The 27,203-nt window shown below is 41.5% G+C and overlaps 1 protein-coding gene across 2 annotated transcripts in view; it reads right to left on the bottom strand.

Moving 5' to 3' along the window:
• Positions 1-25,195, bottom strand: part of LOC110950042 (connector enhancer of kinase suppressor of ras 3) — a 49,752-nt gene extending 24,557 nt beyond the window's left edge. For both annotated transcript variants that reach the window (XM_051951237.1, XM_022204127.2), the window contains exons 1-4: positions 24,965-25,195; positions 8,224-8,387; positions 4,058-4,260; positions 2,413-2,500 (exon numbers count right to left, since the gene is read on the bottom strand). In XM_051951237.1, coding sequence (XP_051807197.1) covers positions 2,413-2,500; positions 4,058-4,260; positions 8,224-8,387; positions 24,965-25,016 — 507 coding nt within the window. In that variant the 5' untranslated portion in view covers positions 25,017-25,195. The remainder of the gene's footprint in view (positions 1-2,412; positions 2,501-4,057; positions 4,261-8,223; positions 8,388-24,964) is intronic.
• Between the last annotated feature and the right edge of the window lie 2,008 nt (positions 25,196-27,203).

Here is a 27,203-nt window from a genome sequence, read left to right as displayed (position 1 = left end):
ATATATACATTAAGAAACATAATCATAGTAGGTTTCATTGGACATAGATTGCTCCCAAAATCATGTTTCCATATAATGTATTTTCTAATGTCAGCCAAGAATATATGTGGTTTTAGAAAGAATTTGGCTCTGCCTGTGTAAACAAGCCGCTGCATATTTCTTTTAGAGAATGGCCCATGTTTGGATGACTACACTACTGACTGAGCCAAGAGGGATGAACTAAAAATACATATTTTGCTGTTTGGAGGTCATGAAACAAAACAGTCTAATTATGAGCTGCAGACATGTGTTGGCCCATCTCCCACCAAGTTTAAACATTTACACAATTTGTCTCCTATTTCATAGTATCATATCATGAGAAACAAAGATAATCCCTCAAAGATCTATTTGTGATATCCCAAGTAATCCCATATCTTTGTCAAAACGACAGTCGTTGTAGTAGACGAGGGTCAGATCATAACTGAGCACTCTGAGAGGCTGAGGGACAATTCCCTGGGTGTACTGATCCCTCACATTATGGACTTGATCCCACAACCAGTGTGGATCAGATGACTCTGTGTGCAGCTCTCTGGGCCTTTGATCTGCCACCAGAGCGGATTTGCATGGTCGAGCAGCATAGCGGCTGAGAGAGAAGGGTTCTGGCACAGTGCAGGGACCTGGACTGCCTTTACATCAGTAGGAAATGACTGCAATATTTCAGACCTGACCTTGTGACACACTGATACTCATGTGATGGATGTGTTTGATAAATTTCAGTTTCTAGGCTACACAATGGAATCTTTTTTTATGACTAAAATAGACAGAAATGAACTTCATATGTCATCCAACAATTGAGGAGTGGGAAGCACGAACAAAGGCACGGGGGATCAATGAAAAATGCATTCTTTGAAAGCGACTGACCTCCATGCTGATGGGTCAGCCAAGATGGGTGATGCGTTCACAGTTTTATGGCCGTGCCTCATTGTGTTTGTACACACAGGCTGCATTCAGACTGAACACATAAATCGCGTGATCTGAAAAGCCCTAATTCTTGGCTGAAGTTCATGAACAGCCTGGGCAAACCTCACGCCGTCCTCCCTATCATAAAATTAATCACTGCAGCAGTTCTCCAGTGCAACCTATTTTATTAACCGGTAGTTCGTATGCATGACCACATGTTAGGAAAAACAAAGAGAATCTAAATGATCCGAACAAACGAGACATAAAGTCAGAAGTCTTCTAAGTCTGTGTGCAAGTTTAGATGCTTAAATAATGGAAAGGATTGGAAACAGTATTTCCCAATGGATAAGTTGCTATTAGCTACTTTAAAACTAACTGACCAACTGGCCAAACTGCATCTCTGCTCCAGCAACGAAAGGAAACCAATCGCTCAGTTCCGACAAGCCTCTTTCAGCACCTATCAAAGGTTTATCCTTTGCCATAACCTCTCAGCCTTACATGGCAGTGTGGGAAATGTATACCCCCACTTCTCCTGGATGACCATGACCGAGACACCCACAGTAAATCACCAGAGGCGCTGAAATCCCAGACTCTGGCGAGGAAATAGGCACTCTGGGAAAGGAATTTATTTTGATGCAATAACCCTGTAAAAATGACACCTGCAGTCACAGCAGCCACTTTCACTGGCAGTGAAAAATGGGTTTCTTACCATGCTAAGCTTAAGACAGACCCTGAAGGGATAAACGATTGTACATACAGGCTAATGAGATTAATATTGAAGAAAAGACCACACACCGGCTCCTTTTGTTCAAGACATATGTATGACCAACCACTACTAGTTGCATGAAACTAGCAGAAGCAGACTGCTAAATGTGCTATGATGCAATGCTCGAGCAACTCTGCAGAAAGTAGCGAAATATGAAAGATGCATGCTGATGCTCTCTTTTATCAGTTAGCCATCTTTCTGGCAGTCAGACCGACTACCTCCTCATCCCTGCATTAAACCTACACACAGGAACCGCTTGCAGACAGTTTGGTCTCCCACTGCGAGCATCTCGGAGAAGCAAAAACAGGAACCACATGGCTGACGGAGCGCGGCAGCCTGGGGAATGTTGGCAGCCACCTTTAAAAGAACGCCAGTGGGTTTTATGAAAGTAGAAAACACAAAAGCGACGTTTACCATTAAACGTCCCCGCACCAAGGGGTCGCCTCATTAGCCAGCACGAGGAGGAAAAAGATCCCAAGAAAAACATCAGCATTTGCAATAATGTGCTCAGACTGCTGGCTTCAGGCTTATGTCATGGCTGCCAGACCACATTTCCCACAACGCTCTTCTCCTGCACTTTATCCTGCATGTCTGTGCCCCAGGGCTGGTATGTGTTCAGTGGAAAAAGCTATTGTGTGTGTGTGTGTGTGTGTGTGTTTCCCAGGGGCTAGCTACACGTGTACGGTTAAAATAAGTAGCGTGCAGACCTGTTGAACTGTGGTGGTGAGCTCCAGGCACAGCTGAATGATCTTGTTCTTGGTGGCTGTGAAGTCACTGATCCCTGTAAGAGGCGTCCTACAAGCAGACAAAGAAAGAATAAGAGAACATTGGAAACAAGTGATGGACTGCAGAGTTGTGTTTAAGTTTGTTGCACTGACTCAGATTACAGTGTGGGGGACTCGCCACAGACACACTTAGTACAGAATGTTACTATTCCAGTGCCACTTTCCTCCTTTCACTAAAACATACGCTTATGATTCTCAAAATAACCCCCCAAGACCACTTTGCTGTCCTTGAAATATGTTAGTTTGGTTGATTATATTAGATAAGTGCTGAAAGAGCAAAAGAAAATTGAACTGCAGGCTGACCTGTAGATGGCACTTGCTCTATTAGAACCAGAGTACTGGTTTCGAGCAATCAAGGAAAAATTTTAACTTGTCTGTTGACATGACAAGAGATGACAGCACTGCATGCAAATTCATCATTATTCTAACTTTTCTTAAGTGCTTACGTAGATGTTTTCCAATAGCCTGACTACCTAAACAAAGGCCATTAGCAAATGTAATAAGATTTGTTTGCTGAAGCAATGTGTAGTAAAAATGTTAAAGTACAAATAAATTATTATTTGATATTAACACTGTAAGAGGAAAAATCGATAGTATCAAAGTTGAGGTGTGCAATTTTTTTTTTTTTGCCGTCAATGGGCAAAAAAATCTATTCTAACCTTTCAGCATATTGTAATTCAAGCGGTCTGAAAGGAAACTAGACTTATGCCCCTCATCCTGGCTCTATTTTCAGACTATCTCATGATGGTAGATTTTACGCAATTTAAAGCTTTTCACTGATCAGATGAGATGGTACCAGTAGTAAAAAAGTCTGATTAGATGAACGACTTTCACTTGGGAGACTGGGATTTAAATCCCCTGTGAAACCACAACTGAATGTTGACTTGAGAATTAATGTATATTTTCAAAGTCTGGCATCATTTTTGCTTTTTCCAGATTTCTGTTTACTGCAGCTTTAAAACCTCATGACCTACAAACTTGAGTCACGACAGTTCTTTTAAAAAAAAAACATATACAAATGCAAAATCATGACATCAGTTAGATTCTAACTCACAGGACAACTCTGGTCTCTACTGCTGCCCTCATAAATACTATTTACCAACTATCGTGACATCACTGTACCTGCTTAAGCCAAGCCCGCCACTAAAAGAGAAGCTTAATTTCAGCCAGCCAACACTTAATCCTGGCAACCTGCTTAATGTGCTCTGCTTTTATGGTGTAATGTGTTTTGGAGCAGGTCAACAAGAGAGCACAGGGTACTCTGCCAGCTCCTGTCAAATCTCAGCAGACAGGGGGTTGCGTGTCTGTTTAAAAACTGCACACAGCGTCAAGTGGCTAGTGCCATATTTAAAAATGCCTGTATCTACTGGATCATCATCGCTACTTGTGGAATGATTTATTTGGGCCTGCAATTTAGATCAGACGTTGTGTGAACACAAAAAGTCGTGTCAATTATTGTGAAATTATGTTTTATATGAAAGTAGTGTGACACCTGCGTTTGTGCAGCTGGTTTAAGTGCTGCTCTAATTGCAGCCCTTCTGATATCAAGTCAATCAAGTGTTATTACCTATCGAGCCAAGCCAGGAGGCTCTTTGCAGCACCGATCAGCTCCACCACAGAGGTAAGGAAGTCATTGGGTGGCTTGCGTGAGGTGCTTCCATCATACGCGGGGCTTTTTCTGCGGTCGGCCGTGGCCATGTGTAGACTGTTGGTCGCAGCTCTCATCCTCACAACCAAAGTCTTCAAGTTGTCAGTCTCAACTCCATAGTTCTGAAACAGTAAATAGAAAAAGAACACACTCATGACAATCAAACTTAAGATCAAAGCAAACAACCCTTTACAGTCTAGACCTGGGAGGGAAGTGCTTTTATTTTCATTTAAACAGTGGAGTCCTTTTTTTTCCCCCAGAAAAACAAGTTGCTTCCTGTTTAACGACTGGCTGTAATCACTTCTTTGACAGATATGATTTAAGTGCACTTCTCCGTGAGGACAGCATGGGTATGAAATTCCCCCAGCAGTCTGCAGATTTGTTCTCGAGCGTGCAGTAAGGGTGTGCACGTGCCATCACCTGATTCCTATCAAGAGGAGCAAAGTTTGCATTCTTGAGCCTGGGTTGTTTCCTGCTCTCACATTCCTCTAATTTATAGGTTATTCACAAGCATAAAGCAGCCATGCTCAGTGTCATCAAGGGTCACTAAGTACAGTAAACACAAGCTATTAACTTAACTACAGCAGCAGTCTAAGCTGCAATATTACAGTTTTGCAGAGGGCATGCTTTACGGTCCAGGAATGTTGTGACTGAAAGATTGGAATATTGTGTTTGCTATAGGAAAGCAGGGGAAGGGTCGCCTGGCCCTTGTCCTGGTAAATATCAGCTTTCAGGGTGTTGCATCGCTGCCAGCAATGCTGCTGTATGTGTGATGTGCCAGTAGCTAAATATGCTTTGCAAAGAGTAAAACAGCACGTGTTTGGCAACCGACAAAGGGGATCTGCAAATGGTTAGTGTCTCCTTTTATTCCACTGCTGCTCTCAACATGTGCTCAAAAACCATACAGATCATTTCACTCACTTCAATCCCCAAGGAGACACTGGAATAATTGGACTAGTCAAACAGTAGCTGTAGGCAGCTGTATTCATGCCACGCTTGACATGAAATGGATGGCTGAAACATTATTAAAGATACGCAAACATGATCAGGAGATATATGGAAGAAAGGAAAGAAACCATTTGCTGGTTTGGTTCCTCATTCAGCCATTCACTCGGTCAAAGTGGAACTTTAGCACAAAAAGCGGTGTGACCATTTTCCAAGTCAAACACCTCTCCTGGCTTTTTCATTAGCAGGCTAATCACATAGTCACAGCGGCTCTGACTGGCCCACAGATGTCCAGTGAGCTTTTGTCCCACGCTGCCAGCTGAGCTAAAAAGCACATTTGAGCAAAATCTGTAGTTTCAATCAAATCCAATTTTTCATTTGCACAACAACACTTCAAGCCAAATTTATGTTCTTTCAGTGACTTTTTAGACTCACTGAGCTAATCTAAAATCAAGCTGGTAGAACCTTTTTTTCCTTCTGTAAACACTAGCTGGGGCTCTTTGAAGGAGTTACTGTATATACTGACGTATGTCCTCAGAAACAATGGAGAACAGCTATCACAGCTGAGCGCTTCTTGCCTACACCACAAGCATTACTGATCTGATTTGACTATAAAAGATATCAATGTCTCTAGCACAGAGATGGAGAATGTGTATGTGTGCGTTTGCTGCAAACATGCCAACTAAGGTTATATTTTACATTATACCTATAGACAGATGCACCCCAGGGAAATAGTAAAAAACATTTACAGCAGCTCTGTGGCTCATGATGAGGACAGTTGATCTGTTATACTGTGTGTTCAATGGCAACTGGATACAACACATGTGTGAGTGAATATCATGAGGTGCTGGTCTTTGAGCGAGTCGCTGGGGTCTGAGAACAAATGAAGAAGTGTTGGGTTTCAACACTGACTCTGCAAAAGGCATCAAGGCTGAGAGAAGTCCAGTAAAATTAATTGAAATGTTCTTCCTTTGTCCAGACAGCAGTTTGTTATTGATAGCTTTTGGAAGTTTTCTGAGGGCTTGAGAGGCTGTATGTTTGGTCATGAGTCATTATGATTTCGGTTTGAAACTACAGAAGAGGACACAAAGGTATTATGATATGTGAAATCCTCATTATGTGAGCACATGCATCAGCTGAATAAAAAGCAAAAGCAAAACCGAGCATCAAAGTTTCTGGCCTAATGGTAAATAAAAAAAGAGAAGCTAGGGAAGTGTGAGAGCATGCGGGGGTTTCGGGTGCTGGTGGCCAGTGTTGCTATTGGTAGCAATGACCTTGTCTCAGTTAAAGCTCATTGAATCGGGGGCCTCACTTCCTCCCCTGGGACCTGTGGAAGGCTGAGACCTCATTCTTAATAAGGAAACCTTGAAGAGACAAAAAAAACATCTAGCTGTACTGCTTCAGCCAGAGGTGAAAGGTTGCTGAGAGTCCAGAATTCCTAGTCTAATGTTCCAAAGAAAAGACGGAGGAGGTTGACAGTACAACGTGCCAAATACTTCCTCTCCAAATTCCACAGGACTGTATGGTGCTTACAAGCACACGCATACACAGAATTACAAAGTAACACCACAGTTTGATGGAAAAAGCACAAAGGAGTAAAACTACTTGAGATTTCACAGCCTTAATTCAAAAGGTTTTAGGGGTGAATGAAAATCTGGGCCTGATTACAACGATAGTAAAAAAGGTTACGGCCCAAAGGATAGACCATATGGCACAAATGCTATGATGAGTAAATCTATCAAAACAAAAGGCAATATATATATATATGTGCCAAGTGTTTCCATATGTCCACACTAATGGTTACGGGTAGATAATATGCTGTAAACTGATAGAGGACGGGCTACTTAACTTGCATCTCTACCCTTTGGTGCTTAACTGCATCAAAGGATAGTAATGAATGAAATTTGTGTGTCGCTGACAGTCTGGCTGGACCTTGGTAATTAAAGGACATCCTCCAGCTGGATTCAAGGTTAAAGCTACTAAAGCACTATTCATTACAATAGGTTAATTCATGTGACCCCATCCCAACACAAAGGAGCCCTAGCAACGATCACCAGAAGCAACTTAAGTGATTGGACACAATAAATGATGTGCCTGCTTTACTCGGTATGCAACAAAACTCATTCATTGCTTTTTTGGTTCTACATTGTGCATCAACAACATATTGAACTACAGTTTTAAGTTCAGCATCACAGCAAGACACAGAGGAGAAGGACTGAACGTTTAAGTTTCTTCAGGGTAAAAATAAACATGCCGCAAACAATTAATGTAAAGCGTTTTAAGAGAGCATAAAGACAGAAATGCTGACACTGATCAAAACGCAGGAACCACAATCTGGAACTTTTACGGCACAGGAAGTGATAAAACTCCAAATCGATCCCATCTGCTGGAAAACCTGGTTCTCCTTCAGTTGGAGCATAGAAGCTTTTCATCACTTTCTGCGTGCTGGCTGTGTGAAAGCAGACATTTTTGTTGGAAGTTCTTCTGGGAGCCGTGATGATGGACAGCGGGTCAGCTGTCTCCAATGTGACTCATAGGGGCCAAATAGGGGATCTTGAAATGAACTAACAGAGATGCACAGGTGTGCAGAAGGTAGCAGCAGTCAGACTGAAACAAACTATTTGATATTTCTGCTATTATGTTTGAGATCCATAAACAAACACAGCTGGAGTATGTATTCTGTGTGTTCAAAGGGAGAGTGTAAAGAGCATGAGTTTATCTATCTAACAGATCAAACCGCCACTTCCGGCAACATGATAACTGCTATTAACTGCCTCCAATAATCTCCCGCAGCTTCAAACTGCCAAATAGAGCCCAAGGCCCCTCTGACCCGATCCTCTCGTCCCTAAGCGATACTACTGTTCCCCAATGTCCTCGTGTGCTGTGGTGCCTCCACACCCCGCTGGGCTGTGTGGGAAACGAGGAGCCCTTCTGCATCGCTGCTTCATTTAGCTGCCGAACCAGAAACTACAGGCTGAGTTTTTAGTGAATGTTGGACACTGACAGCAAGAGGGGGAGGGTCAGTGACCAGCAGAGACTACGCTTTGTTACAAAATCTTCCTGAACATCCAGTCTATTCCCACAATTACGCATGTACCTGTAATATCCTTGCAATACTAGCCATGTACAGATCTACTGACCAGAGCGCAGAGCAGATCGACAGCCTCCAGCACTAGTTCCTGGTGTCCGATCCTGGCAACTCCGAGCTCCTCCAGGTCCTGATGTGTGATCTTCAGCAACTGTTCTCCACTGATCTTCTCCCGTTCAAAGTTGCTAACGTATTGCTGCAAGCTGTCATCTAAACCTGGACAGACATGAGGGAGAGAGACAACAGAGGGAGTCATTAAACAAAACTTAAAATACAACAGTTTATTGCTCTTGTTCACTAGTGTCTTTCCCCCATTGCAAAACAAAAAAAACATGCATGTGCGCACACACACAGGGTAGATAAGGAACAGGTGGGACAGCTATCTTTGCTCAGTAAACACACCACGGACAGAGTAACAGTCGGGATCAAGTCTGTTAAGATGGTTAAACAATGGATTGCTATATTTGTGTGTGTGCATGGATGTGATGTGTATGAGGGTGTGGGCATGTCAGGAGTGTCCCTTTGCTACTACGTAACCTAATAACGATTAACTTTGACCGTTACACTACAAACTCTTGCAGTTACTGAACATACAAGGATACAACTCCTATGAATAAACCGTTAACTGTAAAACACTGCAACAGGGTCCTCTGATACTGTACAATGAGTCATGTACTGTAAATTACAATAAACCAACTCACAAAACATGCCCTTCTATGCATGAAATGTGCCCCTCCATGGACCATTAAGTGGTGTTGAGACAACAGAGTGGAAAAATGAGCCTTTGTGTGTGTTTGTGTGTGTGTGTGTCTAGCTGTGGGTGTGGAAGTAAACGCCATCTTTCTCCCCCATCAAAGAGCACACAGAGAGGGGGCAGCTGCAGCTCCATGGCCCAGCGCCCTGCATCTCTGAAAGACCCGTCAGCTGCAACTCTTTCAGACCACAGCGCACACACATACGCACAAATCACATTCCTCGGGACGGGACGAGATTAGGTTCAGTTTGACATTCAAATTGCAAAAAGGTTGACTTTTCAGCCACATGCAACGTCAGCAGATGCAGTCATATAAAATGCAAAGCATGAAGTTATGAGCGAAGACCCACTGGGTGTGTTCTGTGGTCACCCATATTTTTATGCCTCTCTGACAGTCTGTGCATCTGTTGCTGACAGTTTGCATAAAAAAGGAAAGACAAAGATACTTCCATGTGTATGTGTGTGTGTGTGCATGCAATGTGGTAGTCAGTGCTGCCAAATAAGATTAAACTGTCTGTATCAGAATATTGGCGGGTTGTCTCGACAAGTTGTAAGCACATGATCAGAAAATGAATGTTTTACTGAGCTAAATCTAATTGTTTAAGACTACATAGTCATATATAGCACATGTTCTGCATTAAAAAATGTCCTGATTTTAACTGCTGCAACAAAAAGCACAGGTGACATACAAATAAAGATAGACTAGTATGGCTTCAAAGGTGCTGAAAACTTATTTTTTCAGTCACTTTCTAATTATAAGTTATGGCAGCCAAAATAAGCATACTATTATATGACTAAAATAGGATCAGATTTGGGTATTTCGTGTCAGAGAATTCAGCATTTGGGGTTTTCTCTGTGCTTGTCTGGTTGTTTGGTTTGAAGTTCCAGTTTGAAAGCAATGACTTCCACACACCAATCAGAAATTAACAACATTTGAATCAGAATCTCATGACTGCTACCGTGTTGTTTGGTGACTCAGTCAAATCTGTATTAATACAGTCTCAATCAACCAAATATAATGAATTTGTGAGTGTTAAAAGACCATAGTCTAACATTGTTGCTCACATGGATGTACTACCTATAAAAGGACAACTTTCAAAACCATTAAAGCTCCATTATGACATCAAAGTTCACTTATGACAGCATTTTCCTTTTCTGATAAACTGTATGTGAGAGCTCTAGTCATCTCCACTGAATCAAAGGAAAAATCCATCATGACTTGTTAACCATTAGCCTCCATACACGTCAACTCCAGTTAGGCTCATTACATTTTTCTCATTCCTTGGCATGCTAATTCTTAGGCAAGCCTTCAGAGAATTTTGAGCTTAACCCCCGACTCGCCAGCATTCTGCAGGGGAATCCAGTTCAAATTGTAAGAAAGGAACTGAGTGCTGGCCTGAGCCCACACCGACATGAACACAAGCCAAATACAAACACTGGCCCAGTCACTTAATGCGATTAGATGAAAACAAAGACTTGGGATCTCGAGGGGGCGAAGTTTCTCCTTCCTGCTGTGTTAAAAAGGCATTTCCTGTGGAATGGTGCCACCGTCTTCGCCATCAGCAAGGGAAAGTTGTGGTTTGAGCTGCAATAAGACTTAGTTGGGCTTCAACTGTGTGTGTGTGTTTTTAGCTCAATTGTTCTAAAACCACACAATACCATCCAAACAGACTAGAAGTTGGAAAAAGGTCTGGAAAGAAACAGTGGGCGGAATGAGTCTGTATCCGCTAATCAATGAATGAAAAGCCTATCCTCTGTTTAAGGTTTTCACTTACACTGATTGGCAATAGCTTTTTTTCACCACCTAATCTATCCCTGATCCTAGAAGTCAAATTTCAGAGAGTTGAGAATTTTATTGGAGCCTCCAAGCTGATGTGCATTAGGTTGCACCTCCTACTCGCATTTGAGTGCTATTAGTAATTGAGAATAGGGTAAATGTGCACTACAGAGAAAACGCATTACTCTCACTAATTCAGGGGTCTGAAGAGTAGTATAGCATAGCAATCGTTCCCTCTGGACCCAGCCACTGACACCTTCTGAATAAAAAAGGGGGTGTCCTTACAGTGGGGCTTATAAAACATTTATTGCCTCTCGATCAATGGCTGCTGAGGTGTGTGTATGTGTGTGAGACTATCAATTTTCATTAAGGGCAGAGAAACCAGTAAAAGAGATAGAGTGTCACATTATTGTGAATTGAGTGAAGGGGGAGGTGGTGGGGAGGACTGTGTGAATGCTTTTCAAAAGCCTGTGCAGGATGAAACGTTTTGGAGGAGTTTTATGGCCTCTGTGAACCACTTGGCAAATATCCTCAGACCAAAGCAAGTGGGAGTAACTGAAGCAGAGGCACAGACAGAGTACCAATGTCAACTGCAGCTGCATTGCTAATAAGCTGGACAAACATTTATTGCACCCATGATTTCAGTTTGATTACAAACGTAGTCAGTATTAGTGTTGAATTGAAATACCACACATTTACACTAATAAAGTTAATTTACAACATAAGTTAAAAGTGGGTTGTCAGTTTCTTAAACATTTCCAGCTCGGTACAATGAAGTATTTTAAAAGCAGAAGTTACCAAATGGTCCATAGTCTGAATTTTACACTGCTTTTTTTACTGTAGAGTTTTACAATGTTTCTCATTCACCCATTTACACATAAAGTGAGTGCAGAATTTCCCGCTCTGTTTCCCACTTTGTCATGTAGAGAGGCTGGGGATCAAACCAGCCCTGTGATTAACAGAAAACTCAATCTACCATCCGAGCCTCAGTTGCCCATGACAAGTAAAACAGTAAACTAGAAAGCATGGCAAAGTTGCACAATCTGCCAAATGTACTGTATTATTGCAATAGTGCATACCTACACCATAGAAAATTACACGCGTTTGTCAGAGCCAAAAGCTGTAAAAACAGTAAGAATCAGTGGACCTTCAACTTTTAAACAGTGCTTCAACTTATCTGTGGCATGACGCTCTGTAAGGAAACATAACCACATCTAAGCTTAAAATTGTGTTAATTCATCTAAATCCCTATAATCTGTATTATTTTTAAAAATGCCAAAAAAAAAAACTTCATTTATCAGATTCTGTACACCAACTATATAACCATGACTGGTGATTACTTCAGCTGCCAGACAATCTGTTTACATAGAGATTCAGCACCAGAAACTATTTGGGATACTGAGGTTTAATTATTCATTTGAAAAATAAACTATTTTATCTACTTTGAAAGCTCATTTATATTCAGATTTCATTTATCAAGCACAAATTCTAATCATTTTCTGGATTCTGGACGACAAAAATTGCATTACACAGACATCATCATGGGCTCTGAAACATTGTGATAGACTGTCTTAAAATCGAAATAATTACTCCACAACATAATCAACACATTAATAGTTTAAGTTCCAAATATCTCCACTGACTCTACCTGTCACAGATTTTTTTAATTGAGAGACGACAAGGAAAGAATTCTTGCAAAAATAGGGCCGAAAAGGTACAAAATGGTCTGTCACAGTCTTAGAACTCACTTAAACAATTTCCTGGATCTGCAACTAATGACTTGTCCCTTGGCCCTGAGCCTAACTTTCACAGAACATTTCCCAGAAATCCAGGCAGTCATTCAAGCACATCAAAAAATGTGTTATGAATGGGCTAACAGAGGAGCATTGTAAGCAAGAGAGATTGCTGTAATTCAAGGCAATCCAACTGACTACAGTAGCATTTCCTCATATTTCCCCCATTTATGAGGAAGAAGAAAGGATGTTCAGTAAATCTGTCTATGATCAATAACACGGTGCAGGAAGTGATTGGCATATGTCGTTGTGTCACCAAGCGTGGCACCTGCTGTTCAATGTGGGGTCTTTCTTACCACCCACCGGCACAGTTTCAGTAAACACTGGTTATGTGCAGAACAGGTTACCAACACAACGTTTGTAGTGAATGTATGGACAAACATGCACAAACAGGCATATTTCTGGACAGCTGGACAAGCAAAAACTGGACAATGTGAACAACACAAATGGAATTAGACACAGCTGGAGTCTTTCAAGTTGTGCAACCTACTTAAAGGCTGTGTGAGCACACATTTTTGGCAATGTAAACAACAGAATCTTTCCTCTCGGAAATGGCTGGTTTATTCTTGTCTTAATCTCAACATTTCCCATCCATACTGAAAGAGGAAACAGCAGATTGGGTTTAAAGTAAATGATATCTCAGGACCCACTGTGTCTGTGTGATGAAAAGTCCATCAAAGAACAGTCAACAGGTTTGAACACGATGTCTTACACAAGTTCAGTGGTCTGTCCTGAGAAAAATGTTGATCAATTTTGATCAACAATGCATTCAATGCAGCTTTTGGTTGCCAACTTTTCGTTCTCAGGGGTTTGATTACACTAGAAAAAGAGCGAACAGAGTCTTTCACCTCCTACAGAAAGAACCAAACAAGCTCCCTCCCCCATCTTTCAACCCCTCCCTGTGCTCCCAGTGGGAGCTGCAGCCACCCTGTCACAGACACACACATACAAGCAGGGACACACACACAAACCAATATCCCCACTGGGGTGGCCAGTGGGAAAGCTACTGGGTGTAGAATAGCAAAGCCACTGTAACTCCACTGTCTTTATTTGTCAGCCCGGCCTCTGAACCTGTGGGGAATGGTCAGGAATTTGACTCATTGTTCTCCGCTGAGCAGCCCCATTGTGGGAACATGCAGCACTCTGGCACAATGGTCTCTGGCTGGACCAGGCCGTGCTGTAATTAAAAAGAAAGAAAAAGCTCCTCTCGGCTACTGCTAAGCTATCCTCTAATGCATGACTTCACAGGACAACAACAAAGCCTGTATAAACACTGGGAACTGAGGATAAGAGTTACACAATGATGCTCCACATCTCTCTGTCGCGCCTGTTGTGTCCTCATCTGTGGACAGTACAGAGTGTTGCTTTATATGGGACTCTTCACTCCTAAACAAGTCAGTTCAGGAATAAAAAGCCTATCTTATTTTATAGTTTTTAAATCCAGATTGTTTCAAGATACTGGCATTTGGTTCTTCAATGACTGGCACTGCTCTGAGAAGAAGATTGGTCTGGAGAATAAATGCTAGATTTAAAAAACTTCTGGAAATGTTCTTGCAGTGCTGCAAAGATGCAAGCTAGTTTATTCCCAGGACAACATGTGCTAGTACCGTCTATCTCTAACTGCAAAACGGTCTGTGACCCTGTGTGTGCAACCCATGTTTTAATCTTATCGCTGCTTCCTCCAGCTAACCCAGAGTGTTTCACTTCATGTACGCTAATCTTAAAGACAGACAACGACAAAATAGCAGTGACATGTCCCGAGTGGGATTTCTGAGTGAGAAAGAGCAGCTGAGGCTATTCCGTCCACAGGAGACAAAAGCGGCTCTGTCTCATACAGGGTGATGGATGATGACTGATGAGGGGAAAAGGGTCAAAGTTCAGGGGGCTGTCGAGGTTGAAGCACATCAGAAAGCATGAGTGCCAGCCCTTAGGTTCAGTTATTCCTCACCTCTAGCATCACACAACCCCACTCACATGGCTGATACCTTGTCAGATTTTTAAGTTTAAATGTGTTTAAGTGGGGGGTGGACAGCTCAGTTAATATTGGCTGGGTTAAGGGGAGAGGTCAGGTCTGGAGGCGATGCTGGTCTGAGCAGAGGATCATAAGAGGTTATGAGTGGTATTTTGGCTAAATGATGACTTGTGGTCACAAGCAGATGAAGCCATAGAGGAAAAACAAGGAGAGACTTTATAAACAAAGATGTGCAGACCGCCGCAGGCACTAAAGTGAGTGTCTGTGCAAACTTGCTGCAACCAAAGCAGTTGTTGTTTAAACTAAAGGTGTGGAGGAAAATCTGAAAAACTGGTTTACTGGGTCACTGAGTTTGCAGCTGAAACATCATTTATTTTCATTCTTGTCAGATTTCCTTCTTACGTTTAAACTGATCACTATTCATGCAATGCTTGTTCCACTCAACAATTTTTCTGCAAGGCCAGCACTTCCTTGCACACCTGCATTCACAAAATACTTTGTCAGTTAGAATAAGCCACATATGCGTAAGGTCAGCACCACAGATAGCTTCTATTCTGTCACTAAAACAGCTGAATCCAGGCTACCTAATTGCATACTGTTTTTCAAATCAATTTTTATAAGGTTGTATTCTCCAGGTTGTCTGGTTAATTGACAGGTCGAGATGCTTTCATCTGACCAAATTCTCATTGGTAGGACAATGAGCGGTGTTACTTTAATAAAGAAATGGCTGCTTCGTTAACAGAGTTCCAATATTAATTTATTATTTTTGGGAGTTTAACTTTAACTCGCTCAACCTAACGAGGACTGTTAGATGGAACTTCTTAAAAGTCAGATGCAAACTGACACTAGATCGAAGAAGAAGCCATCAATGTGGCTGCAATTTGTGTAAACACATGGCCAAAACATGAGTCAAGGGTAAACTTTTTAAGCAGCAGGTATCGCAGCGCAACAATCAGGTTTAATATCAGTAGACCAAGATTTTCCTTGGTTGACTGCTGACCTACATTTTTATTTTCAGCACTTGCAATGGACCTTTTTTCACTGCATAATTCTTAAATATTTCATAGTAGGAGAAGCTCAGGTGTAATAGACAACACTGTAGCAAATAATATTTTGGGTAACAAAATGTCTAACTTCATTTGAGTGTTTGCACATATTGATTTAACATATTTCCAGAAAGCAAATAAGTATATCTCTTAAAAAATATTCCTTTAATGATGGCTCTCTTCTAGGTGATCTGTTGAACCGTGCCAATGGCTCAAGGTGCTGAAACTGAACTGAACTGTAGTGCAGTCCTTATTAAGTGCTCTTCCAGCTCTGACATGTCAAAGTCTGCCATAAATCTCTAACTGTACAGTCATAATGTAGGTGACTTGTACACTTATAAAGATGAATGATATATTTATGGATGCATAAGCACAGGGCCATTTGAGATAAGGCTTATAAAACTGTATATACAACTGCTTGTCTGTGTTGAAGAAGACATGAGCTACCGCCAGTAATAGTTTGTGCAGGTAAGTGTAAGGCTTGGAGCAATAGCCTCTTAGGCCAACATAAATACCCATCACTCTCTAGCCAGTCAGCCGCCTGTCCATGCTGCAGCTCGTTACCACTAGCATAAACACCCAGTAAAGAAAGCAACAAAGTCCTCAAAAATGTCTCATGCTTCCCCCCTCCTCTCCGTCTCATTCCTGCCTCTCCACCCACCACAATACTTTGGCTTCCCTGAACCCTCCAATGTTCATATTGTTGTGGTTCCGCCTGTTGACAAGTATCCCAATATAGTCACAGTCTTTGTGTCTTGAAAGTGCACAGTACAACAAATAGTTTGTTTTGTCATTTCAGATGGTTTAGTGTTTCACAATTTTAATCATATAGGTGTTCAATCTTAAACCAGTAATGAAACTCACTGTGTGTGGCCTGAGAGCTACTACTGAGGATGGGATGATGCATAAAACACAGCAGTGTTTTTGTGTCAACAGAACTTCAGAAACACTCACTTTGTTACAACCTATACATCACTGCCCTGAGAAAAAAACTATAATTAAAGACTGTTCTGTTGGCAAAGAGACAGAGAAGGAGGGAAAAAGGCAAAAGGTTGGTAAGCAAAAGCAAGCGATTGAGAAAGACTTGTAATGGCAAAAAAAACCTAACACTACCACATTTGTGAGGTGGCATCGTCCAATAAACTTAAACCTGAGGCTCAAAATCATAGCTGCTGAAACACAAAGGTTGGAGGAAGAAACAGGGATCTCAGTTTAGTAGTTTCCCATCACATGTATGACCAGGGTGGCCCTGCACGCTGATTACAGACCAATTTACCAGCACCATAATAGCTGCCTATGGAAACCACAATAAAGATGTACAAGGTTTGGGGGAGGAAATGAGTCCCACTCATTTAGTTTGCCATGGGAATAGTGGGCTAGCCATCCTACTACTATTGCATGTGGGCATATTTTCAAGCAGAACCAAATTTAACTTCACTTCCATTGTACCATGTTGTTGTATGACAATGCTTTACTGGGCTTCTACGAAACAGACAGATAAAACAGACATAACAGGCCTTTAATTAAACTAAAGATAGCTTTGTATTGGCCTAGTGGCTCATATGGTGCCTCTATGAATGCAGTGCTCACTACATTCTGAATGTAGAGCCCCATAAGCATCTTTGGATGAGAACCTGCTAATTGCCATAAATCTCCTACGTAGAAAGTAAATCCCCCCACTCAAATCTAGTTACAAAGCGTGGCTAAAAAAAGTAGAAAGAAAGACGTAGCTGCCAAACCAAGCCAAGCAGAGGATTTACTCGATGAAAACCGACAGTGGGTCCATCTCTGGCCCTGGCACAGCAGAGAGCTTTTCCTCAGCCTGGCTGGTCCACACGCACATCTGAGCATGCTCTTTACCCCGGCTAAACCCAGCTGCAGCATTTTGCTGTGGCAGCACAAAGTGCTACTGGTGGTCACCCCCTCAGCCACAATGGCCGTCAACAAGATCCGTCTGAGGCTGTAAATAAAATTAGGGTTACTATAGTGACAGGGGAAGTGGGAAGAGGTTGGGTAAGGAGGGGGGATGGAGGTTTTAGGGGATCTTGGAGGAGGCTGTGTGTGGGAGAGTGGCAGACTCAGAGACCACAGTCCAATAATTTATAGCTGGCTTGTGTCCAGGTCGGTGGAAGGAGATGCAGGAGTCAAAAAGACTGAGAGCATCACCAGTCTGTTCATCTTCTCTGTACAGGTCTGACAAAAATGACAAAAAACACACACAAACACACACTTACATGTCACACATCAACATGAATCCACCAGTCACGAGCTTTCCCTGAAAATGAATGACACTTCATTCTCTCATAACATAACAGAGGCACATTTCAACTATGCAATGAGAGACATTACTAGGCAGCTGATCCTATTCTCCCTGCTGCAAGGGGTGATGGTGAGTCATCTCCAATCAAAGATAGCAGTGAATGACAGTATGTCACCCACAGGCCAAGACAGGGCACCTGTGACGCATGCACCCACATGTATGTTATGCTCTACCAACTCTCCATCTTTGGTGTCCATACATTTTATTTCAGTACTCCAAACCAATGATGGATTCCTCTGAAACACATTCACTCACGCCTCTGTAATTAAAAATACCCGCCGCCCATCTGCAGGTGACGTTTGTTTGTTGTCTTGCCAGCAACTGTTGTGAGTCTCCATCACAGCCCTCATAGACACAATAGAGAGTCATATTCACATAAATGCTAAATGTGCTGCTGACTGGAAAGAGCTAAAATAGGATGCCGCATAAAATTTGAGATGAAGGGCAGGTAACCAGGTTTTCCCAGGTGTTTACACCAATGGAAATAAAGGAGGGATCAACAGAATCTTCCCTTTATTGTTTCTCCAGGTCCTGAATTCTCTCAAAGGGGAGCCACCACTCCCTCTTTAAACAAAGTCAAAACCCTCCTTTGTACTACATATTCGGCTGAAATCCAGGGAACAAGAAAGATTTGTTTGAATCTTGTTGGGGTTTTCAGCCTTACAGTCCAGTTTTAGCAGAGATATTGTATGTCTTGAGTACTAGTCCCTGGAAGGGAAAAAAAAGAAGTTGACAGTTTTAAGTTCAGTGGGTTGAGAGGCTGAAATTCAGTAAAAGAAAGCACATATTATGAATCTGACGTATTCTAGTTGCTTTAACTATTGGTTGAGAACAAGGAAACAAGTCAAAAGGGCTGTTTTTCTTGATTATCGTAAGGAAATACAGAGCAAAAGGGCCAGAAAGTTAAAGAAATCCTCTAAGTGTATAATATGTCGAATATTCTGAGGACTCCATAGAATATTTTCAGCCATAGTCAAAGAAAAACAGAAGCTTGGCACAACTGTCTCACTTTATCATCTTTATAATGTTTCAAAAACAATATAATATGAACCTTTGTGTGCTTTAGAGTTACATGGAAAACCAAATACAAACAATCACAAAGAGAGTATGGAGCTTCCTTTTAGTCTTCCAGGTGTATTTTAGTTTCCTGCTTAAAATAAACACTTCCATCCATCCACTCATGGAACATGAAGCCATAATGACAGTGGGCCCGGGGGCTCATCAATGCACCGTCAACGCTGTGAAAACAAAGGCTAGCTCATTGTAGTGGCCTTATCTATCAGCGCTCTGTAAAGTAACTGGAGAAAAGAGATCTGACAGACTCAAAACGGAGATCACAGGCTAGTGAAAACACAAACATAAGCACAGAGGCCTACAAACAGTCTGCATGGTATATTAATGCAACACCTGCACAAACTTATTATGCAAATATAAACAGAGTAGATTGCAAAATGAAAGTAGGTAAATGATCATAATGTTCAGCAATAAGGTTGTATTTCCTACAGGGATGGCGATTTTCAAACTGAGTGAACTGCTTCACAGGAATTCAGCCAGTCTCTGTAGAGGACTGAGAAAACGTGGACTAGTCTGGACATGCACTAAACAAGCTCAGATTTGGCACTTGCCCAAGTGCCCAGTTAAACTCAAAAGTGGGGAACAGTTCATAAAACTACTCTCACTTCATATTCATAATGACATTACACTCCCTTACAGTGTGAGCAGGTGGCAGGGTGAAAGAGCTCTGTGTGCATTTAGCCGACAAGGGAAGACCATCATCCTGACTAGCCTTTGAATTTTAAATCCGTTAAAAGCAACTGGTGGCCCCAAATGCAACAAAGGACATGTGTGACCTGTTTTGACTGCTCATTCACAGAGCCGCCGGTTTGGTTTGGTAGAAGAAAAAACAGCAGTTACTGCATTCCTCTCATATTCTGTGGTTATTTGAGCATAAAATAATTAGCGGTGCTTTGATAGTATTAATAACACAGCCATACACTTCCTTTTTCCTTCAGTCTGAGTTTAAATCACTGCACAGGCATGGAGCAATTTAAGACTTCAATTTATAGAAAACCTAAGTCACAAGACTGCCAGAGTATGTATACAGGCATACCTATGACATACCAGTCAGTATGGCCTCACACCTGTCATCCCCTCGTGGTAGGTCAGCCATCATGTGACCTGCATTTACACTTTCACCCACTACACCATCTCAGGTTGGAGCTTTTCCTCCCATGACTTAAGCGAGGCACTTCACAAGCCAATGCTCTTAGGGAAGTCCGAGGCCAAACGGCTTGTAGGTTCTACTAAGCTGAGATCATCTGGGAGATTTGCATTGCACATTTTAGATTTGAATGAAAAGCAAACTGCTCGAGCCCAGGTTGGCTAGGATATGAGGTGACACTAGTCATCTCTGCTGGCACTGTGACAAGACCTGTTAGATATGCATGCAAAAGCAAACTGACTTTGCTTTGCTGATAAAAATCATCAGGCCTTTAAGTGTCGTACACATGAAATATTAGTACTCTGTACTTTCTGAACTAGGGCTGAATGATTTAAGGGGAAATATTCAATTATTTTTTCCTTGTGGCATACGTTGTGATTTGCAATATCATTTAAAGTTACATTTTGTTTCTATATTCACTTTCAATCCTGTGATGGAGCATTATCACATGAGATACAATCAAACTCTTAACTGTATTCCACTGCAAAGATGAGAACTTCATGATATAAATTGCTTCCAACTTGTCACAAAAGCTGTGACCAAGAGTTAAATAAATTTGGTAATAATGAAGAAAATCATGCTAATTTCTAAAAGAAAAATCATAGGACCTTTCTGTGAACAACGTCTAACACTGAAACGTGTAGGTCATTCTTGTGACCTGCAGCATTACGCTTTCTGCAGTCGAATTTAGAAGAGTAATAATCTAAACGTAATAAACATTGAGTTGCATGCGCTGCATAATGTATATCCTAAATTGTGTGTCTGTGCAACTTGCTGATTGAATCATAATTTTGATTTAAAATCAATTATTGCTTAGTCTTTCTCTAGATGCCATTGGAGATGAAGTATATAGCAACTATCAACAACTATGCAAAAACTCCAATGCTGATTAAAATGCATGCTCTAGTTTTGTCTCTTCAACACTAGATCAGAACAGTCCCATTAACAATTGATGATTTATCGAGCAGTGCCCATATGCTGGAGCTCCTGCGGCTATAAGGCTGGGACGCTCAGGCCGTGTGAGAAACAGGCCACGGAGGTTTCGACAGCAATGAAACCACAGCAAGCCCTTTCAGTAACCTCTCCCCAGAGGGAATCCTCTTACAGCACTTCCCTTGAACTCGAAAGGGCACTTTCTGCGGAAAAGTAACAAAGTTAGCTTCCCATCAATGGAACAATGGTCAGTTTTAAAAGCTGCATGACATGATGACTGGAAAGTAGTTATTGGCAAAAGAAATGAGTTTAAGCTTTGAAGGAAGGAAGACATTCGGCTAAATAAATTATTTTACCTAGTGACTTCCTGTTATAAGCGAGGCTGCTACAGGGGGCATACAGATTTCCGCTGTTCCTAGAGAACATGTTTGGATTAATCTGACACCCGTTCTCTCTGATGCATATACACACAGCCTCTACAGCATAAGGGTTGCTAAAATGGATTAATGATGTCTGTGGCGGTTATCCAAACATAGAACTCCACTTGCCTGACAGAGCAGCACTAAAACAGGGGTAGCTGATGCCTTAATAAGGGTGAAGTGTCTGCACAGCGTCTGTTCACGCGGCTGCTTAGGAAGTCAGTGTTTCAGCCAGACAAGGACCATTAGCTTTCAATGCCCACACCTTGCTATCATCTCTATAGATAAGGCTACTGAAGGCACCCATCAGTAAAGTCACTCATCATATGTACTGACTCACATTCCTGATATTTTTCCAGCCACATACTTGGTCAAAGACAAAAGCACATTCAGCGTGTGTTTGCCGCCTCTCTGACAAGTTAATTGCCTACTTGGCACCTTGGTGCTACTTGAGAGGCATGATGCAGTCACACCCACACACCCTTGCTACTACGGTTTCCATAGACATGACATCAAACACCCTTGAACATGGAGTTCAATGTGTTCAATGTGCATCCAACCATTCGTGCCAGACTCCTGGTTGATCACGTACAAGACACACATCTGCAAGTGTAGCTCCTTGTAAAAATGTGCAGCAAACAAGGTCTGACAGGGTTAGCTGATAAATGGCCACTGATCAGCACTTTAATCATGACCTCTTGCTTTAAATAAACCCATCCCTAAAATTCTCATGCCTAATCCATTTCCAGATTCAGAACTTTGAAACTTGATTAGGCCAGTATACAAGTATAGAAAATGCTGGCAGACATCCAGTGTTTGCTGAACTGTAAAGTCTGGACTTGTTAAAGAACTGGACAAAAACCATGCAGTCAAACAGTAGTTGCACAGGTTTACATGTCTGGGATGCCTTGTTAAAACCTGGAAGTTGTAGCTTCAGTAACTAAAAAGCGGATGAGTGGGAAGTGAAAAAAAGCAAGTGCATTTGGTAAAAGAGAAACTATTCAGCAGCGTTGGACAGCTAAACATTCCCTGAATGCTGCCAACCCGTCTCAACTCAAGCATGTGGATTCAGGACTATATTTGGAAAATGACTTGCAGCATCTGATTTAAACTTTTGACTTTGTGAACATGGGTATGTGGGTCACTGTATTAATGTCACTGGACGCAGTCACTCAAATCTAACCCTAATTTTATTTAAAAAGTGTCACAAATTGCTAAATAAAAGTGCTGACTGAAAACACAATGCATCCTGCCCTCTGTCCTCTCATTAAAGGGAGTGCATATTTCCCCCGGGGTAACTAGTCCCACACATGACATATGGCATACCAATCACACGACACCACAGGTTCAGCTGGAAGATCAGAGCTTATGGTGAAGGAAATGTGCTTCAGGGCACCTTCAGTCCCAAAACAAAAACACAACAGTGTTTAAATGAAAGGAATCAAATGCCCTTTCACTGCCACTAAACATCCACCAACCACCACTTGATCTCTTGTAACAATGCAAGTGATTAACAACAGTCTCAGTACACAAGAACAAGCCTGTGTCCTACTGAGGAAAACAACCTGAGGCAAAAGAGAGTAAAAGCCTACATACAGTGCTTCCTGGGACTTTAATTTGACTTCTGTCACAGGCACAACAACTCTGAAAACCCTGTTGTTTGCCGCTGGTGTGAACAGGTCAACATGAGGCCACGACCCAGCTCTCGACATGGGTTTGATTTCAGTTTAATGCTGCTTGGCTTTGGTATGAGAGGATTACACAAGTTATTCTTCAGCCAAATAGCATCAGCGGTTACATGCTATGATGTGGCTGGGGACTGTACAGCGGTCAGCAAGGACAACATCAAGTCTTTTCTTGACAACATCCGTCGAGATTTGTGTTGTGCAGCTGGAAGCAGGACCAATCGATTGAAATGGTATAAATGACATCAATAAGCAGCGCCGCAGGTTGAAATTTACACAGGCGCTTCATTTGTTCAGTGGCTCTGGCTGCTTTAAGGCAGATCAACTTGCTTGCAAAGTAATTGCAGTGTACACCCACTGGCAACACCTCTAACTAAAGCAAATGGTTATTTAGCCAAGCCAGACCACAATGAGGGAAGCAAGATTTTGGGACTGGACTCAAAAGCCTGCAAAATCCACATTTGCTAAATCTCAAGTGTAAAGACAAAACTTCAATAATCACTTCTAAATACGTCTAAACATGTCAACAATGACAGGACAACCTAGCATTTATCCATGACCTACAATTTGGTTTGAAGTGTCCCATGCAAGTCGACCCCCTTCTTCAACATCCAGTGTTTTTATCCAATGTGTATGAAATGTTCCCATGGTGGTCGGTTCTTTACTTTTACTGTGTTTGCAGGGATCTGAAAATCCAATGGTTAGGACCTACAGGGACAACTGCTGAGTCAGGTTTTCAGGAGATTGACAGCCATGGAGCCTGTATAGACAACTAATCCTCCATCCATGCTTGCCCCGGCTGGACTCTTTTCACAGGACACGAGGAAACTAACCCCTCCACAATCCCCTTTAAGTCCCCAGCTATAGATGAGCACCAGCAGGCGCCTTGATCAGCAGTTAATTTGCCACGAGACAATTACAGTTCCAAAAAAAAAATGCATCTAAAAAAAGAGCTTGGAATGAGTTACACATTAGGGAATGGAAATCACCTAAGATTTGCTTTGGGAAGTTTCCAAATGTCCTTTAGTGAGAGTTTCGTCCCACCATCGGTCACATAAACAAAACATGACTCACTTTGCTGGATGATGTACACAAACTTCACTGCCTCTCTCTTTGGAATAATATGACTGTGACTATTTCAAACAATGCTTCACATACCACATCCCTCGCTTCACATACCTACGCTGTGACTGAAGTGAGCTTCAAAGTGGAATGATGTCACTATCATAGCTAACATTCCTCTCAGTGGCTGAAATAAGCATGATTTTAATGCTGTCAGGTCCTAAGAAGCAGAAAATGAGTGAAATCATTCAAATAATTGTAAGTTTGCAATGGGGGTCCACAGAACAGTAAGTATACATCAGTAATAGATCATGAAAATAAGGAGTGAGAGTTATTCAGTGAGTGTTATTTGTCACTCTACTAGTTAGATAGCTGGTTTTTAGATTGGAAACCCTTTGGCTAAGCTTTGTCAGGTAAAAAGTCTGAGTTACTGACTTCAAGATTTATGACTTCAAAACTTTTGAAAACTAATATATTTGAGACTGAATTAAATATTTATTCAAATATAGCCATGTTTAATCCAATTAAAGCTCATTAAAACGTTTTATGCAACAATTTAGCAGGCAGGTTCACAAGGCTATCTTAGTGACACTTTGCTAACATCTGTAAGTGAGAGTTAAAGAAAAAGCAGAGCCATTGTTAAACGCCTCAGTGGAGGTATGTTGTCACACAGGGGCAGTTTCAACGAAACTAGCAGGAGATAACAGAGGAGAAACTCAGAAGTAAAAATGAGAAGAAGCTCGTAAAAGTCGAGATAGTGTCGCCTCTGTTTGTACGAACAAATTTAAATCACAAAGTGCTTCAGACTTACCTTTCATCCAGTCGACAACTTGTTTCGGTGTCCACTTCGTTATCGGCTCCATGGCTTCTTCAGGAAAAAATATGTGAGATTAAAAAAAACTGCAGCGACGCTAACGTGGAAATGAAATAATCTTCTGTCACATTCTTCTCAGCAGCTCGGTGCTGTCCGTGTGTTGGTGTTCACTCTCTAAACTCCTGTGTACTCCCGCATGATGACTGGAGGCTTGACTGAAATCCCCCTCAGCTCCTCACCGCTCGGCTGGGATTTATGCTGCATTCAAAGACTACCGGGAATACTGGGAAAAATCACAATTAGTCACAAATTTTGCCCACAAATCACAAACGAGGAAGCCCTGAAATAGCTTGCTTCACTCAGACACAAACACTTGTAGTTTGTTGTATTTTCATGTTAATAATACTTTATTTTTCATGATTTTACACAGACATATTCCCAACAGTGCATGCTTATCGAAGCTAATTTACCCATGTTGCATTTTCCTCATTTATCACATCAAGCATTTTTCTTCTGATTATATAGCACCTAACTTTAAAACTTCCTCTATCCACAGCTACTTCAACAGTTATCATTCCGCTTTATTTGCCACTTCGGTACATTGAAACTGGATTTTACAGAGAGTCAAGGAATGTGGCGTGTGATGTAGGTAGTTCCTGTGTGTTCACCGCCCTCATTTGAAAATGGAGGCGTGGATATAACAAATGGTGTGTTCCACAGTTTACATTAAACTGCTCCTGCAAAATGAGTTGTGCAAGAACACACAGATTATTGTACTGTAAATCTGTCAGCTGAATTTAAATGGCTGAATATCTGTGCATGATCTTGCTCTTATTTGTTTGTATTCATGTGTCTAATAACACAATGCTGGTGCCTTACTTATAAGACATTGGTGAGACATTTGTTTTTGTTCAATCATATTTGCAGTCACCAACATACAATACTATGTTTGTCGTGACAAAACAACAGAAGCAGCTGATACTTGTTCTTTCCACTAAATTCACCATGACTCACTACTGCTCTCTAATGGTAACTTGCTTCTTTGCAAGTCATATAATTTGCATGTCTGCAATACTCGACTACACTGTAACACTTCACATTAACTCAAATTCAATTAAACTGGATTTTATGTTGTAAAAAGTCTGTTGCACTGGAGAATCGATTTTTGAAGAGGAATTCAAAGAATACAGTTGTCTTCATTTTTTGCTTAAATTATTCACAGATAGAATGCCCTGTTTGAATGTTAGAATGCAAAAAATATTATTTGGGGTGTGTTGAAGAGACTCCTTGCAATCCTTTTGTGTGGTGTTTTTTCCCCCAGTGACAGTGACAATAAGCGGTGTATGATCAATTCATTCATCATTGTGTATCATCAGTTCGTACATGCCCAAACTAAATCCTACTTCCGTGGTCATGACTAATACAGAGATATATACTATGTAACTTGACTCAGACTTACTTCGCTGAGAGCAGCTGGTAGTGTGAGTTTACAGCGCTGCAACAGGTGGCTGCTACACAAATGAATAGAAAACATAAAGGTCACATTACGCATAATCTGTGTTTTTGAAAATGGTGCTCAGGGAGTTTTTTTTTTAAAAGCCCTCTTTGGTTAAAAATTCTTAGGTGCCTTTACTATGTGCCTGTGTAGTGCTGGAACTGTTTCAAGATGTAATTATATGTCTTTATCATGAGACTTTGTCAAGTTTTGCATTTTATAAAGTCTCTTCTCAAAGTCAATCAACCTCACAGAGAAAGTAACCTTGCTTGCTCATTGTTTTGTCTGAAACACACCTTGCATAGGAGAGAGTCCTGGCCCTACCCATCACTCCTCTATTGTGCAGCTGGAAGCTGTTGTGTGCTCTGCACTGTAATCAGCTGCAGATTAAAGCTCTGCTGTTATTAAACTTGGGCATGCATCAATTTGCTGTCACAGACATACTGGAAGCCACAACACAGCATTATGCAAGTTTTGTTTTGGCTCTCCTTCTCTTCCTTGCTTGAACTTGCCAGCTTTCTTGCTCGTTGAACTGAACTAAGATACCGTGTGAATAAGTCCATTCTTTAGGTTGAAGTTAAAGGAAGATATTTTCTATTCCATCTCTTAGCTGCATCATTTCAGTGTAAATGAAAGGTGAAATGCCTAAAGTAAGGGTTTATAGAAAATGTATTTAGTATAACACAAAGAGAAAAGAAGTTAGTACATTGCTTGAGGATGAGTGTAATCAACAAAGTATAA

This window comes from Acanthochromis polyacanthus, chromosome 1 (assembly GCF_021347895.1).
Source record: "Acanthochromis polyacanthus isolate Apoly-LR-REF ecotype Palm Island chromosome 1, KAUST_Apoly_ChrSc, whole genome shotgun sequence".
Classification (NCBI taxonomy): domain Eukaryota; kingdom Metazoa; phylum Chordata; class Actinopteri; family Pomacentridae; genus Acanthochromis; species Acanthochromis polyacanthus.
Note: the sequence above shows the minus strand (reverse complement) of the source record. Positions and strands in the feature narration are given on the sequence as shown.